This window comes from Netta rufina (genome assembly GCF_964035555.1).
Source record: "Netta rufina genome assembly, chromosome: 9".
In the NCBI taxonomy this organism is placed as follows: domain Eukaryota; kingdom Metazoa; phylum Chordata; class Aves; order Anseriformes; family Anatidae; genus Netta; species Netta rufina.
The window spans coordinates 19353473-19370450 of NC_140132.1; the positions used below are offsets into that span (position 1 = coordinate 19353473).

The following is a 16978-nucleotide window of genomic DNA, read 5'->3' on the forward strand; positions in this document are numbered from 1 at the left end:
AAGTCAGTCACATAAAATTCATTTGAATTTATGAGGAGCATTTTATACTATGGTTGAGACTCTTCATATGTATTGATAGTAGGAAATATCACCCTTCACAAATTTTAGATACGTTTCAGATAAGGGAGTGTTTTTTTCTTTAATTAAAATAGATTCTGTAAAGAAAAATTAAGTTCTTAGAGACATTATGAGAATTTATGGTACTCACCAGCTAAATTAGTACTCAGAAATCAATAATTCTACAGTCTGAGTCTATACAGCCTGGCGTGTGTACAAATATTGCACACATAAATATTATGCGGTGGCGCACTGCCAGCAGCCTGGCTCTCACTCCCAGCGCCTCTTCCTCCAGCACTGCATGGTGCTGGTCGGCTTTCTTAATTTCACTTTGCTTCTCTTGTCTGCAACACAGAGATAATACTTCTCAGCTCCGTGGTGGTGCCAGGCTTGATTCATCAATGTTTTAAAGCATTCTGTGATATTCACCCTGAAAGGTGCTTGAGAACCATAAATTATTACTTTAATATAGATAATAGTTTTCATCTCATGAATGTTTTATAACACTACTCCAAATTCATGCCTGATATAACTCTAATAATTTGAGTAGAGTTAAAAGAGGGATAAATTTGGTACAATATATGAGACAGCAAAATGAAATTCAAAGTGTGAGACCAAGGATTTACCAAATAGCATTGCATACACAGTAATGTTACAAACTGCCCCTCTGACTACTTAACTGCTGCAAAAAGTCCACTCACAGCACTATTTAACCTCTTAAGGTTTGATTCATCATGAAATAGCTGCCTCACATCAAAAACGTTTTTCCAATATGTTCTATTGCTATGTAGTTTGTATATATTGAGAATAAGTAGACTTGATCATGTATTTGTTTTCATTTTTCAACCCAGATATTTCATTTGAAAGCACACTTTTTCACTGGCACAATTCTTTTTAAAAAGGCACTCCTACAGCTTCCAGTTCTTAGTCATAGGAGCATAGGACACTACTGGGAGGAATCCTCTGGGTCATCGCCCACTTCTCAAAACCAGTCATGTCATAAACAGCCATGAAGAAAGCTTTTCAAATGCCACTTTAAAAAGCCAGGCTTTTTGTCCCCCAATCCTAAAAATTACACTGTTTGTTCAATTCACTGCTGTGATAGTTAGAATTAAAATTCTTTTAATTTCCACACCAAATCTACTTATGGCCAGTTGAGATGCCAACTTTTTTCTATTGTTGAAATAGTTTTCCACTTCCACAACCCCTCTCTCTTTACATATACAAGAATAATAATTATATCCTTACTCAATCTTCATTTTGTTAGCCTAAGCAAGTCAACTTCTTTTAGAGTCCCTGTAAAACGTGTTCTTTATTCCTCTGATCATCTGGATGGCCCATCTCTAATATAGTGTATATGTTCACATAGTGACAGAATCAGAGAAGAATTTATTTGTTTTCTAATTAAATAAAAATGCTGCAAGTGCACTGCAAAGGCATAGCTTAGTAAAAATCAAATTTGGTGTTCACTGGTAAAACTGATTATGAAGAAGTGGATATCTGCCTAACTCTTTCAGTTTGATGGTAGAATTTTATCAGTACACTTCTGGTACCAAACTAAGAAGTCGTGTGGCTGGGCTGGTCATCATTATATAAACAACATAATAAGGAAATGACTGGTGATGTGATAACCACCTTTGAAAAGTTAAAAAAAAAAAAGAGAAAAAAAAAAAAGAAAAAAAAAAGACGTCTGCTACTTCATACTTGGCTGAATCTTGGAGAAATTCAGGTTTTTATCTTTTTTGTTCTAGCCCTTCTTTCCTTCCTTCTTGCTTTCCCTCCTTCCCTCCTTGTCTCCTTGTCTCCTTCCTATTAAAGAAAATTTTCATGGAAGGTAATGCAAAACTTAAACAGCATCTAAATCCTACATGATAGTGTACCCTTCTGATATGCTCATATAGATACAGAACCAGTGTTTCCTATGAAGTTTTTACATTTACACTTATTACTATGGAACCTCATCTTTATTCCCTCCAAATAATGTAAAACTTTTCTTCATGCTGTTAGCACATCACAAAATAAATCATTGAAGATCCAGCTGATCCATAGACTTTTACAATCTTTCTGATGGATGTTATGTTCACCAGAACATGCAATTTACTGCAAAATTGCATCCACTGTTACTGATGCTAGTTCCTAGGAGAAAAGATATTTGAACAATTTTTGCTGATATGTGGAGTTGGTCATAGAAAAACTTTTAAAATATTGAAAGTAGTTTGGACAAAGATTAAATAGGTATCCACCCTTATTTTTTCACCAATAGATACGATCACCAAATCACAGACAGAAAAATACATATATAGCGTAGAGATGTACTAGGTCCTCTTAAGTCTTAAATATCAGTATTAGGCAAAAGTATACACCTAGAGATAATGTGGGCAATGTAGAGCCACCTTTAATAAAAATCAAAGGTGTGCAGTTGGTATAAATGCAATTTCAAAACAGGTGTTGAGATTTAACAAATTAAGCAAGTAACATTTGTGTGATGAATGAGACAGCAGTATGAGCAATCAATTCAGATAGTTATAAAAACAGATTATTTATTCCGCTTGTAAGGTGTATCTGCAGTCTAGGTCTAGCACATGCAGAATTAGAGTTTGGAACAATGTCATTGCCAGATTTCTGAAGTAAGTGCTCCCAGTTTGCACATTCTGCTACACACAGTTGGGCAAGCAATCTTCCACGTTAATTGTGTAAATTGCTAGTTCATATAGCAATGATGTTACAGGCTAGATTCTGGGCAAATGAATATTATGTTATACAGTCAGTCAGCTTTGGGTACCAGCTTAAATATTTGACCCATCAAAATTATAGTCTCCAGTATTTCCTTGAGACATTGGAATACCAAGTAACAAACAGTGAACCTAAGCTGTAGAGGCAACCCCACTACTGCAGTAGCTAAATGCCAGTAATTAATAAACATCAAATTAGGATAAAGGAATAACTTTTCTTACCAGTTTTAGATCATGTTAGCATCCTCAATTTAAAAGTTCAAATATACACAGAGAACATTTCAAAATTACAACAGTGGAAAAAGAGCAAAAACAGGACAGAGAGACAGAGCTGAGAGAGAATAAAGGTGAAGCTGAAAGTGCTCCAGATGAAAGTAACAAAGGAAAAACATGTATTCATATTATTAAAGATAAAGCAAATGCAGGCCATACCATCAGACGTACATCCAGCACAACGTAGGTCTTGATCCTGCCATCAGAGAGGGATTGTAGAGAGGAGACATTTATTTATGAGACTGTTTTTTTACTGTTTAGGTTTTTTAATACCCAATACATGAAAAGCCTGTAACGTGGAGATTTCTTTTAGGTAGCAGAAAACCAATACATTCCTGCAATTACAATAAAAAGAGGAAACTGCTTAAAATACAAATTATGAGTCTTCACACAGTCAAAACTCATGCAGGAATTTCATAAATTCACCAGAGTCCATCCACTGTCATTCATATGTCCTTGTATTGCAGAGAGGTGTTTTCCATCTCAGCAGGTTATTGTTTAATGGGCTAATGCATATTTTCTAGATGGAATGGTGTTGTAGGAATTCTGTGGGGAGGCATGTTACTGGTGAAAACAAGACCACTTCCAAATGTTAAAAATGCCCTGCTTAGTCTCCTGGTGACAGAGAAGGCCAACTTCACCCACTGATTTGAAGGGAGTTACATCAGACCTTGCATACTTCAGCCCAGGAGCAATATATTACAATAATTGCTATGAATGAAATCACCTTGCTGCTTTATTTTTGTGCAATTTTTAAAACTAGAATATAATTTTGCCCCAAGAGAGTGACTACATTGATTTTTTTTTAATTTTAAGCCCAGAGCTATTTGTACATTTAATTACAATCTCTGACTCTCTAGCAATCTAAAATAAAGCACATGATATTGTACAAAAATGTTTTATTTGTTCAAATTGTGTACCCCAACAACACTCTGTGATCCTGAGATTTTTTGTTGTCAGCTGGTGAATGAGCAGCAAGAAAGCAGACCACTTCTGAGCCCCTCCATTGATGACTTTCTCTGTGAAGCTAAACCAGAAGCTGTTGCAAGGCCTGTAACATCAAATACTGCAGGTAACCAAAATTCTGTACCATCCCTCATGAAAGAGAAATAATTTTAGTTTTATTTTAATTGTGGTACATTTTGTCAAGTAATTTCTTTTAGTCTCTTGTAAACAAATACTATTTGCACAAAATTATAAACCGATATTAAATTGTAATTGTTTGATCTATTACTAGAAAAAAATATTGCTTATTACATTTCAGGGCAAATCTGATGTGATCCAAATCATATTTATTCCAGCAGATCTCTGAGCTTGAATTAAAGGGAACTTCAACAGGAAGTATGTAGCAGATCAACAAATTCTCAATCTTTGTTTTTACAAAAATATAACTGATGGATAAGCCACATTCACTCTTGTTTTAACCAAACCCATTCTTTAGAAAGATGTGGATGTCTGAGAAAAAGGGAAGAGAGATCAAAACAGTTTATCCAGACTTGAGTCTGGATAAAAACTTCAGTACTGAAAGGATCCAAGAAATTTCTTGTCTGATTTGTTTTGTGGTGAGATAGTAAAGCAGATAATTAAGAAGAAATCCTGAAAGCCTTCTGAATTAAGAAAAGTGTATTGTCCTTTGGATGTGTTTGTAGGAACTGGCAGTCTCCTATTCAGTGTTTGTGCAAAGGTAATCTAAGCATTTGAGTTGATTTACTGAGATACCGTAAAATCAATAGTGCTACTATGTTCTGTTTCAGTCTCATAAAATGGTTTGTCTCGTTAGAAGTCATTTAATTAAAATCCATATACATCCAAATTATTAAAATAACTAAATGACTAATTAACAGCTGGGTGATTATCTTCACATCTAATTAATGTGTCTAAAGCAGTATGCGGTTTCTAGTAGCAAATCTGGAACACTGAATTAAATTAACAATTGTAAATAGTATTTTTTCCTTTGATACAGCTACAGATATTACAGGGATTAATATAAATGTTTTCAAGTTGTTTAAGATGGTGTTGAAAAAATTAAGTATCTTATGTCTGGGTAAGATCCTATATCTGCCTTGAATATCTGTTAGATTTGGGGCATTTTAATCAGATTTTTATTTATAAGTTTTTTATTTTGTGAAGACTGATGAAATCTGGTGATTTACCAAGATAGATAAAGCACTACAAGAGATAACATTAATATATATGTCAAAAACACCTCCCCTGTAAACTGATAATGCAGAGGAGGGAGTTTTCCTGTCTTTTGTGTGAATTTCCAATATTACACTTCAAACAACTTATAAATGAGAAACTTGGACTGAAGCCTGGCTTATACAATGGCCTTTAACAGAGCAAGCAATAGAATTTCTAATTATAGTTAATATTTATCATGAAAAGGACAAACAGCAACAACAATAGAAAAAAATGCTAACCATAGTTATTCCTTTTTGACCAAAATAGTTGGCCAAATGTGGGGCAACTCAGATTTGTTTGCAGGAAGAAAGTATCATGTTATTGTCTTTTGTGCTATATTCTTCTGCACCCTGTTTCTTCCAGCACAGCAAAAATCTTTACTGTCAGAATCTAAGGCCCTTTTTCAGTCATGCATAGATGCACAGCTCTCTCATTGTTAGGATCATATTCTCAGTGCTAGACCTTCCTTTGTTTGAAGCTTTTCTAGCACAACCGTTCTTTCTCACCTTTTTTTTTTTTTTATTTATATATTTTCTGCATCACTGACAGACAGAGGCTTCAGAGAATAGTGGCATGTATTGCTTTTTGCCAAACTTTAACCATGGGCAAAGCAAAGGTAGCTCGTTTTCTCCAGTTCCTTTCCTAATTTAGAAATAATTGTTCTTGTTAACTTCACAATTACATTTGCTTTGTCAATCAACATGTTCTAATATGTATGATGGAACCTGATTTTACATGCAATTCTTTTAAATTAATGACAGAAAATACATTTTAGACTACAATTTTTAGTAGAACCTGAAAGAAGTCAAACTCTCACTGAATTTACAAGAACAAAACATCTAACTTCCCTCTGTAGTCTTTAAGCTTTGTCCAGACTCAAAGTACGAAGGTTAGAATATTTTTTTACCTTATACCATGGCATTACAGAATTGGAAAAGACCTTCAAGATCACCAAATCCAACCATCAACCTGACCTACTGAGTCAGGTCACTAAACCGTGTCCTTTGTACCACAAATGAATTAATGGTTTAATGAGCAATGAATTAGATGAATAGTTCTAGGAAACTAAGGTGAGTTGCCTACTAGGAAAAAAAAAAAAAAAAAAGATTGGTTCAAAGTATTTTTTTTAGAAAGATTTTTTTTAAAGTGGTTGTTTAATGAGAAAAGCATAATTCAGCATCTCTGAAAACAAAATTTCTGAATGTGACATGTTAGAGAAAACTGTCTATTCTTCAGCTTTTTCCTTAATGGCATGTCACACAACAACCTAAGCAGCTGTTACCAGTATTTTCTAAGCATAAGATCAAGCCAAATCTAATCTAAAAACTCAATTGTACAGGGAACCTTCACAACATAAGAAAAACTGTGGACTAAGACCTAAGAGGATGTTTTGAAGATTTTCAGAGCAAAAGCCTTTCCTGCAAATCAGGCTTTTTTAAACAACTGCATCCAGTTAAGCACCTGGGATCACTAGTCATATCTGAGTATGCTGGTCGTCCTCTTTAGCAGGAAATACACATCTACTATAGCCAAATGAAAATACATAAACTTAATAATTATTTTTCCAATTAAACAAACAAAAAAACAAAACCCAACCAAATGTGAGTTATTTGAATTAACATTGAATTCTAACATTTTGTCTCTAAGTGTTATCAACAGGTTTGGATCTCTTGGATCTTAGTGAACCTGTCTTACAAACCCAAAACAAAGCAAAGAAATCAGAGAATCCATCAAGAGGTGAAGGCTTAAAAGCTTCAACCCACAGAAAGAAGACAGACAATTCTGACCTTATCAATGTGGACACTGAGCAGAAAGTCCAGACCATCAGAGTTTCAGACAAGTCTTCACTAGATTTAGGTAAGAGTGTAGCTATGATATCAGTGTTACATAGCACAAGTTTCTCCTCGTTACTGTCACAAAATAATGAGCAAGATCTGAATTTTCATTGCACTGCACTTTAGCAGGGAGTGTAAACTTAACTTTGTGTAAACATTTTACCTTTATCATTATACGTATTGTTAGGAAGTGTGCAAATAAAGTTCTGAGTGGATTTTTCAAAATCAGGATCGGTAAAACGGTAGAAAAATCTGTAAGGCTATCATGAGAAACCAATAAAGGGCACAGATCAGAAACAGCCCACACTGGGTGTCCTTTTCAGATCTGCATATGTTAGAAATACACAATAATTTTTAAGTACTGTTTCACCTATGCATGCCAGAGAAAAAAAGTTCTGGACAGAACTATATTTATACAGATTGAACAAAAAACCTGAATACAACTCAATATCCTGCCAAGCATGATCTATAGATGAGCTTTGAAAAAGGCGAATTTAATTTAGTTCCATCCAAACTAAATTACTTGCACCGCAACTGAGAAATTTGCAAGGTAAATGTAATTTATACCAAGGTAGCAAATTTTCCTTTCATCAACATAGAACTTCTTTTATATAACTTTATCATCAAACAGGAGCTGAATATCTCATTTTTGCAAGTCAAGTCCAACATATGAGTGAATCCTATTGGTTGCCTATACAGTTATTTGTAAATGGCAGTCACCAGAATAAGTTTTATTTATACAATTTGAATACAATTAAGAAATTAAAATATATTCCTATCAGTATAATTTTATCAACAGATCTAAATTACATGCAAACCAATAATTTTAAATCAAGATTTCCACTGGCATTCTGACCATGAATCTGCTTTTAGTGGCCTTAAAAATCATGATTTAGAAAAATGTTGCAAATTCAAATGTATTTTTACAGAATATAAGCTAGAAAGGTGCAAAACATTTCTGTTTATTGGACCGTAATTAAAATAGTCTTCAGTGGCTTGGCTTCACAATTTCCTCTGAACTTGTATTTAACACAGGGGAATTAATTCAAGAAACAATGGTTTCTTTGATAGGTTCATATCTTCTTTTGTTATCTTTCAGTTGATATTCAGACACAGATAGAGAAATGGGATGACGTCAACTTTCATGGAGAGAGGAGCTGCAAAGTCCACCCTTCGGCAGAACGAACCTCATCATCATCTAGAGCTCCATCAAAAGAGCTTTTATGGTACAAATTTTGCTTTTCTGAGAAAAATATTTCCAGTCTAGCTTTCTTAATTAACGATGACAAGTCATATTATTAAATCTGTTAGGATTACATTGAAAGTATGCAAGCAGACATTTTGGACAATGTATCATAAACAAATACACTATAAAATTACATTTTGTCAGCAATTTTTAATGTTGTGAAGAATAGCAGGTGCAGTTGCTAAATAGATAGTGGTGAAAATTCCACAGAGGGATGCAGTGATCCAAAAGACTACAGATGTGAGTAAAATTAGTAAAAAAAAAGATACTTTGCAGTGATTTGACAGTCACTGGATACCCAGTGTAATTTCTTTGCCATCAAGAGGGCAGAATTTCTGTGTGGAAGAGGCAAGAAAAAGTATCTAAGCCAAGTATTACCTCTTCCACGCAGTTCTACTAAAACTACAAAGGATGTAAAAGAGGGAAGAATTGGGCTTTGCATTTAGAACCAGGTCACGTAGATTAATTCTGCTGTCTTCTTGGTATGTAAGCAACACTGATTCGCTGCATTATGCACGACCATGATTATCATTTTCATACACTAGAAGCAGATTCATGACCAACTGATGCTCATCCTGTGTCTTAACCAGCCCTTTAGCTGAGTGTTTCATTAACTTAGAACTTTACAGAAGAGTTTCGCTCAGTTAACCTGATTTTAGCCTACAGGGCTTCATTTTCTAAGGAAGAAAATAGGATCTTGTGGCACAAACAGGCACATAAGCCAGGATGAAGTCTTGCAATGTGGTTGTTGATTCTTAGACACTGACTGCAGTTACATTCTTGTGTCATTGCCTAAACCTCATTTTGCATTTCTAGGAAATGGAAGTGTAGTGGTACAGGCAAAGTCTCCATTCCATTATGCAAGTTTAATGCCCATATGTGCTTGGTGCTTTACTGGTGAATCAGGCCTGATTCTGTTTTGTTGCATTACTATTGTCTGCACAGAACTGAAAAATGGAATAGCAGGAACACCAAAAAGGGTCCAGGCACTTTTGATATCTCCAAGTTAAACAATTAAGTTAAAAGAGTTAACCTAATTAGTCTGTGTGAGCCTATGAACCTGAAATAGATAAGGCAGAGCATCTTAGTCTGCAGTGATGAATATGTAAATACATTATTTCTAGGTCCACAGAAAATAGATCACAGTCTGAGCTGACTAATGTCAAGAGTGCCTTGGACGCTGATTCAACATCAGAACTAGAACTTGCACCTGCAATACAGGTAAGAAGAATTGGTAGATTTAGTAACATTAAAAAGGCATGTAGGAATGGTCTCATTGGCTAACCGTTCACATGCTGAAAAAACTATTTAAGGGAAATTTTCAGGATCATCAGTTAAAAGCCTCATACAGCTGAATCTTCACACAGCTTCCAAATTAGTATATTACAAAATTAGCATAACTGTCAGCATATCAAACATTCAGAGTTTAACACTGCAGTGAACTGTGTGACCTTCCTGTACAAAAAGACGTCGAACTATAATTTACAGCAGTATCTTCTTTCCCTTCCTCCAGTTCTGAAAATCAAACTTCTTATGTTTCTCTGTTCCTGTAATATAGCTTTTCTCAAGGTCTCTTGGTCAACCAGGAATACCCAGAATTGGGAAGTGGCAAAGGAATACAGGAAAGAACCATTAGGCCAACATTCATTAGTAGTTTATCTCCACATGTGGGAAAACAGTGTGTTCACAGGACTTGTGAATGAACTCCAGTAAGGAGAATGAATGAACTCCAGTAAGGAGGGCTCTGGGGTGCAGGCCTGTAGATTTGCCCAGTTCCACTGGCATACTGTATATTGAACAGGTCCTTACGGAAATTACTTGAAGACATATGGCATTATATATGTGTATATGTGTGTATGCATACATATGTACAAATATACATTTATATATGCATTCATATAGCGCAGATTGCTTATACACCTTATTTCCAGTTTTTTATTTCTTAACTGAAAGTTTTCAAGTTCAGCCAATGCTACTGGCAGGGGTGAGAGCGAGTTGTTTGGTGGATTCACTTATAGTTGAAAGTCATTTTTCTCTCAATTTTTCTACAGCTATATTTAAGCCTGCACTTCAAAACATTTCTGTTAGATGTAATATCTGGAAATTAATGAAAATTAATAGTCCCGTTTGAAAATGGAAAAATGAGACACCAAAATGCCAAATGTCCTTTTTGGAGATCATGCACCACTTTTTGCAGAAAACAGAAATAGAACCTAGTTATCAAGACTCATTTCTATGTTTTCATTAAGGGAAAAAAAGTCTCCTTTGCTTTCCTGCAATTTCTACGTTACAAACAGGATTTTTTTTTTTCAATTTTTATTTTTCCCATGGAAAGTTTAACTAGTTCTAATGCATGATCTTTTTTTTCATTCTGTACAATACTTATACATCTTAGTAATGGAAATGATCTGTTGCATAATATCTTTAGATGGACAGCATCTTTTCACGTGATTTGTCCATCTTTTCTTCAAGTACCCCAAACCACTTTTTAGGAGGCTGTTCCTCAGCCTAATATAGATCTAAACGCCATCTTTATGTTTAACCTAGATCTGTTTAAATCAAGTAGACAGTCACAGATTTTAATTCTGTGGCTTTCTGTAAAAACAGTTGCAAATACAGCACCTCTAGTTTATATGGTCTATTTCCAATTCTACTAGAATAACTGCAGAAGCAAAAATTCACATTTTTAATTCAGTACAGATTCAATCCTTTGAGTCTCCATGCTATTTTATGAAATGGATGGTATTTCAAAATTTTAAAAATCTTAAATTGAATCAGCCAACTTGAAAGAGAAGCAGAGTAAGATTCTTATCTGATGCTATGGTATATTTCATGTTTTGTTTTGCTTTATCATAAGCTCCTTTTTTTCAAACTCATGATCCACTCAGGTCATGAAATGTTGTTGACCTGGTAGTTAATAGTGCTTCATCCTGCTTACACTTGGACTGTCAAAGTTGTCAGTTCCCAACAACCAGGCTCATCTGTCTTGACAGAGTTCTTAATCTGCTTGTAAAAGAAATCACATTAGTAGTGCTTTTATCAAAGCATATGTTTACTATTCTTTGTCCTCTATAGATCTTGTCAATCTCATTTAAGGGTAACCTTTGCATATGCAACAGATTTTGTCATACCCTAAAGATTTCATCTTGTCAAACTTGTTGCAGTTAGCCATCAGTAGATGCTGAGACAATTGCCTTTATCACTCATCTTTGACATTAGATTTAGTTCCTCAAAGTGAAATACTAAGCAACTAGGTTACATTTTCTTTAAACTTATACAATCTCCTTAACAAAATCCTGTGTTTACCAGTGCTTATGTCATATAAAATCACAAAGGCAAGCTTTGAATTAATAAGAATCATAGAATGAGGAAGAAATGTTTCTGAATGTTGGAAAGGGCAATAGCATGGTAGCTGTCACTGGATGTGGCCAACTTCCTTCTTAGTATTCTGCTCACATCATATGTTTCCTATTATTAACTCTTAAGCTGTATTGGCCCAAGTATCTTTGCTCATTCTTTTATCTGCCATACCAGAAAGTTCCTTGTTACGGTTTTATTGGTACAAATATCCTATAGTGATGGGTTTTTTTTGAAGGTTTATTTTCTCTCTAACAGTTACAAACTGCAGAGGGAGATAATATGTTAAAATGTATATGCATAAACTCTGCTTATGTTTTAACTCTCAAAATACAGTTTAAAACTTGGGCCTCATTGCTCACTCAGAATGCATATACAAGAAACCTCGACATACTACAAACTATACCTAATTTTACTATCTCTACGCTTAGACCAAGGTGTATCTCAAAGCCTGTAAATCTTAGAAATGTGCAGTTTTGGGCAGCAATTTTTAGAATGCATGATTTATTCCCTTCTTCTCCCAGATACATACGTAAGATAAATGGCCTGTCTCTTTTTGGATGTGCCAGTTACTCTAATAAAATTAAGTTACAAGGGACAGATTTAGCTCATTATTTGAAGACCTGCTCAAAAGTTAAGACTATAATTTAAGCCTCTCACCAACAGTTAAGGTCCAACAGCACATAAGCAGACTACAGGTGCAGGAAACTGTGTGCAAATATATTGGAATGGAAGATTTTGTTCCTGAAGACAGCAGCCAGTGATCAACTACAACACCTCCGCTGTAGAGCAGTGAGCATATCAAACCACAGTGTATGCAGGCTCTCCATGCCTCAGACATACCCATTCCACCCCAACCCATACTACACCTTGGGCTCCCCTTAAGCTGCAGAGTCCCAGTCCATCACCAGCTGGAGAGGTGAAGTTCTCCAGTGCTGGCACTCCATTTCCACCCCCTCTCTTCCTGCACTAGCAAAAGGCAGCATGTTTGTTACACATGGGGTTTTTCATTTCTGGATATCACAACTCAGAATATGACTCTGCATTGTCTATATGCAAATGTAGCTTATGTGGGTTTTGTTAATTACTTCTTTTTTCCCCTCTGATTGAGAGCAGATGTGCATTTAATGGAGGAGAAGGTATTTCTGCGGGGATTATGCAGGAAGAATGTATATGCTGTGATATGAGGCAGAGGAGGGGACTTCTGTACTTCTTTCTTATCCTCTTTCTCCTCAGCTCTCCAACTGCATCAACAAACTCTCTCCCCTTCTCCAGTACTAGTCAGTCTAAACATCATGATTTATGGTATTGTCCTTGACCTAAGGCAATTACAGTCACTAGAAGCAAAAGGTGCAAAAGCTGATGTAGTTAAACATTTTGCAAGAGTCAACTCATAAATAGTGAAAAGGCTAGGAACGTAATTAATGTCTATCAACACACTTTTGTGTCAAGAAAAAACAGATTTTTTTCTTTGATCAGATTGCAGGTTGGGTTGATAAGCATTGCTGTGTGATACTCAGCAAGATGTTTGATTTAGTGTACTATATTCTGATTTAAAAATTAGTACCACGCAAAATGAATAAAGCAGCTGTTAAACAGATTAAGGCTAGCTAACAAGTTCTCAGAACCAGTAGTTATTTACTAGGAATTGTAATAAGGGGGGATTCTTCTGAGATTACAAAGAGAAATCATGATCTTCAATATTATTGATCTGAAAATAAATGTGCAAGCCATTCCTGGTGAAATTTGCATTTAATGCAACAGTGGACAGAATAAAATGTAAACAAGGGAGTCATGAAAATGAGCTGGTGACCAAGACACCTATATAAATAAGTATTACAATACAGTCGCTTGAAAACTCATATATTACAGAATGAGAATGCAGGCTCTACTTACAACGCTATGCTGGAAGGCAATTCTGAAAAGGATCTATAGCTCTGAGTGTACGAACGTGTCACTGTGAGTGCTCCCCATGCAGTACTGTGACAAGAAAACCATAGAAAAGCAGGCATAATTAGTGAGAGATAGAACACTTGCTCTCTGCATAAAGAAACAGCAAGTCAGGTATTGGACCATAGTATTCACTGTTGTTGTCTCTATGGCTATACATTACAGCTATAATAAATTGAAGAGGGAGAGTAAAAGTGCCACAAAAAGGTTGAAATCTGAATAAAATGCCTCATAACGAGCTAAGTTAAGATCTTAATCTCTTTATAACATTTAAAAGATAATTAAAACCAAATTAAAGTAATGGGTATCTTTCCACAGAGAAAATAAGGGGTACTAAAAAGTGCTTCACACTACTGGAGAAAGGATAAGAAGTAATAGCTGGAAACAGAAATTAAAAGTAATGAGACAAACAAGGAGGTCAATTAAACAAATTTCCAAACATGGTGATAGGATTAAGGTCTCTTGATAACTTTTAATTAAAAACCCAAGCACATTCCTCAAAGACATATATTCCAGACAATTCCATTTACCGTCTGTAGAACATCACTTTCATCTTATGGATGTCCAAGTGACAAAAGAAAACCTAGAAACAAACAGGCAATTTGAACCAGTTATCTCTTCTGCCCTAAATTCTGTTAATCAGTAAAATGTGTTAGATTATGTTAATCAGTAAAATAACTGAAGGAACAAAACAGAAACTTTAGGGCTAGACTGATAAAAGTGTGTCACCTTTCTGGTTAAAAAGGCATGAGTATACACAGGCAGACAGACATGTCTGACCCTGCTTTGCACATTGTATGAATGCACAGGAGTGTTATTGAATGTTTCATTACAAGAAAGCAAATTCCAGCACTTGCAGATACAGCCCAATGAGCCTGAAGTGAGCAAAGTTAGTCTTTTAGCAATGTGTCGTATTGCAATTGAATATTATAAGTACAGTCATCAGAAACATAATCATGTAAATTAATGCAATTGGGACCATGGTCAGGCAAATGGCTTATGAGTTCAACCTCTGACAAACACGAGAGAAGGGATTAGCAGTCAGAGCTCTGTTTAGCATGATTAGGCCACTTTGTGATTTTCTATGTCATCACTGAATACTGTTTGTTTTTGTATTGTGCCTTTTGTGCAAAAAGCATTAATAATATTTTTTAGCAAGAGAATAGGGCGAAACTTGTTATGGACTTCCAATGGGATTGACTGATAGTAAGGTGTAGAAGGGAGCACTACTACTGGTTGTAAAATGGATTTATCCCTTCCAAACCTATCTCTCTAATGTGATCCAAAAGCAGGATCTGAAAGAAAAACACAAAATATACAGGCAAAATGAGAGGCTTTCTTCTTGGAATATAGTGAGTGGAATGCATTGCCACAGTCATAATACAGGACAAGGAACAATTAAAGTAAAAGTCTTAACAAAAGAGCCATCTATTCCCTTTTTAGCCCAGTCCTTTCATTGTCTTTTCTTGGCTGTCTCTTTATCTTTCACACATCTTGAGTAATAAGAAAACTCTAGAAAGATGAGTTATTCTGCTTCTGATGAGGAATGATCTTTCTACAGTGTATGCGAATTCAGAGGAATTCATGCAGGGACACAATTCATTTTGCCCAAGAAAAAGGCCATTTTGGACTTCAGGCAGTTAAGGAAATAACTCAGAAATTTGGCAGAGAGTATATCATCCTATTCTGAGTTATTCTTTTATTTTTTAGGCACGATCAGCTAAGGAGCAACGTTGGGGAGGGCCTCTTCTCTCTAGAAATCACTCCTTGGAAGAAGAATTTGAAAGAGCAAAGGCAGCTGTTGAGGTATTATTTCATTTACTGTTCTTATTTTCATCTGATGTTCTATGGATCTTGTATTCATTTTGCAGCACAAGAAGAGGAGAAAGTTGGAAGTAGATTATTCAAAGCAGAGAAAAGATATGGTTCCTGGAGTTACTCATTTAAGATATCAGTTTCTCTCTTAACAAAAAATACAACCTTAGCTATAAATGGACATGAGCCAGAACCAACTTTTCAAAATTGATTTTGTCTTACTCTAGCATGTGGGTCAAGAAAAATTCCCCATAATGCAAGTACTTCAAAAATGAAGGTATATGAGTGAAAACTATTTTTCCCCAGTAACTGAGTGTGTGCAGTTATTTCAGCTCAGACACAAACCAATTCTCCACATTGAAATTGGAATTCAGAATCATTGATAAAGAGAATGATTACTTGCTGTAATGGATGAGTAACTGCACATACAGCCATAACCAGTGCATTTTTATAATTAGAATTATAATAGAATTATAGATAGAACGTTAAACATCAGAGTATTCTCTCCTCCTGATAAAGAAATTTAGTTTGAAAAGGTGAAGGTATTCAAATAGTTCTCCTATCTACTGTTTTTTTTTCATTAACTTCTACTTTTCTAACATGAAAAATGTCTCAAGTGTTGTCCTATGCCACCACTCCCAACTGAAATCTTGCACCAGTCTTAAGACAAGGTGGCATACAGGTTTTTTAACAGAATCCATTAAAAAATAAGGTACAATTGTCAATTCTGAGCATCATATCTTCTCAGAGGTTCAGTCATGACTGTTTAAAATCCCCTTGCCACAAACAGCCATGACAGCTGCATCTCACTGAGGGATTTTTCCCACTGAAGGAAATTTTTCATGATATGATAAGGTAACACTACATGGCTTCACAGGATCTTAATGCATGGAAAATATCATCTCAGTTTACAAGGTTAAAATGGGCACCATCAGTAAATTAGCTGTTTTATAAACTACAGACTAAATGTATAGCTTATATATTTGTATTCTCTAAGTGCCTTTTTTCCTGACCAATTAGATTAACAACTTTAAATAACTGTTGGTGATGAATATGTTTTTCGTTTGTTTGTTTGGTTTTTTGATGTTGCACATCATACACACTTGTTCCTGGCAGGAAATGAGAGACTTGCTTTCAGGTCACCAAAATTTTCTAAACGTTCCTAATTGTACTGCAATGTGATCCCTGAGCAACATGTGCAGTAATCCCTGAAGCAACATGTGCAGTAATCTGTGGTTGAGACAGGGAATCTGATGGTGAACATCTCTGCATTACAGTTAGTGGTTAAGCAAATGGTGTTAGTCTGCAGTTCCCAGAAACCATGTGTGATGGGGAGTTCTTAGACAGATTACCAGACTCTACTGAATTACTTTGCAGAATAAAATAAGGAAGAGAATGTACTGTAAAAAGAGCCTGCACATTAAAAGGTCATTCTGAGGCAACAAAGATTATTAAAATGCTTTAATGTAGTCTTGCAAACAGCTATTAAAAAGATTCTAATTAAACGCTTCCCTATGTAAATGGAAGTCTAA

The 16978-nt window shown here is 35.3% G+C and overlaps 1 protein-coding gene across 5 annotated transcripts in view; it reads left to right on the forward strand.

Annotated features, from left to right (window-relative positions):
• Positions 1-16978, forward strand: part of PEX5L (peroxisomal biogenesis factor 5 like) — a gene marked incomplete at both ends in the record, with an annotated part of 100508 nt that overhangs the window by 72296 nt on the left and 11234 nt on the right. For 3 of the 5 annotated variants that reach the window (XM_084292401.1, XM_084292403.1, XM_084292404.1), the window contains 5 exons: positions 4023-4134; positions 6891-7100; positions 8178-8304; positions 9449-9545; positions 15342-15437. In XM_084292401.1, coding sequence (XP_084148527.1) covers positions 4023-4134; positions 6891-7100; positions 8178-8304; positions 9449-9545; positions 15342-15437 — 642 coding nt within the window. The remainder of the gene's footprint in view (positions 1-4022; positions 4135-6890; positions 7101-8177; positions 8305-9448; positions 9546-15341; positions 15438-16978) is intronic. The other 2 variants (XM_084292402.1, XM_084292405.1) reach the window with 1 other exon arrangement.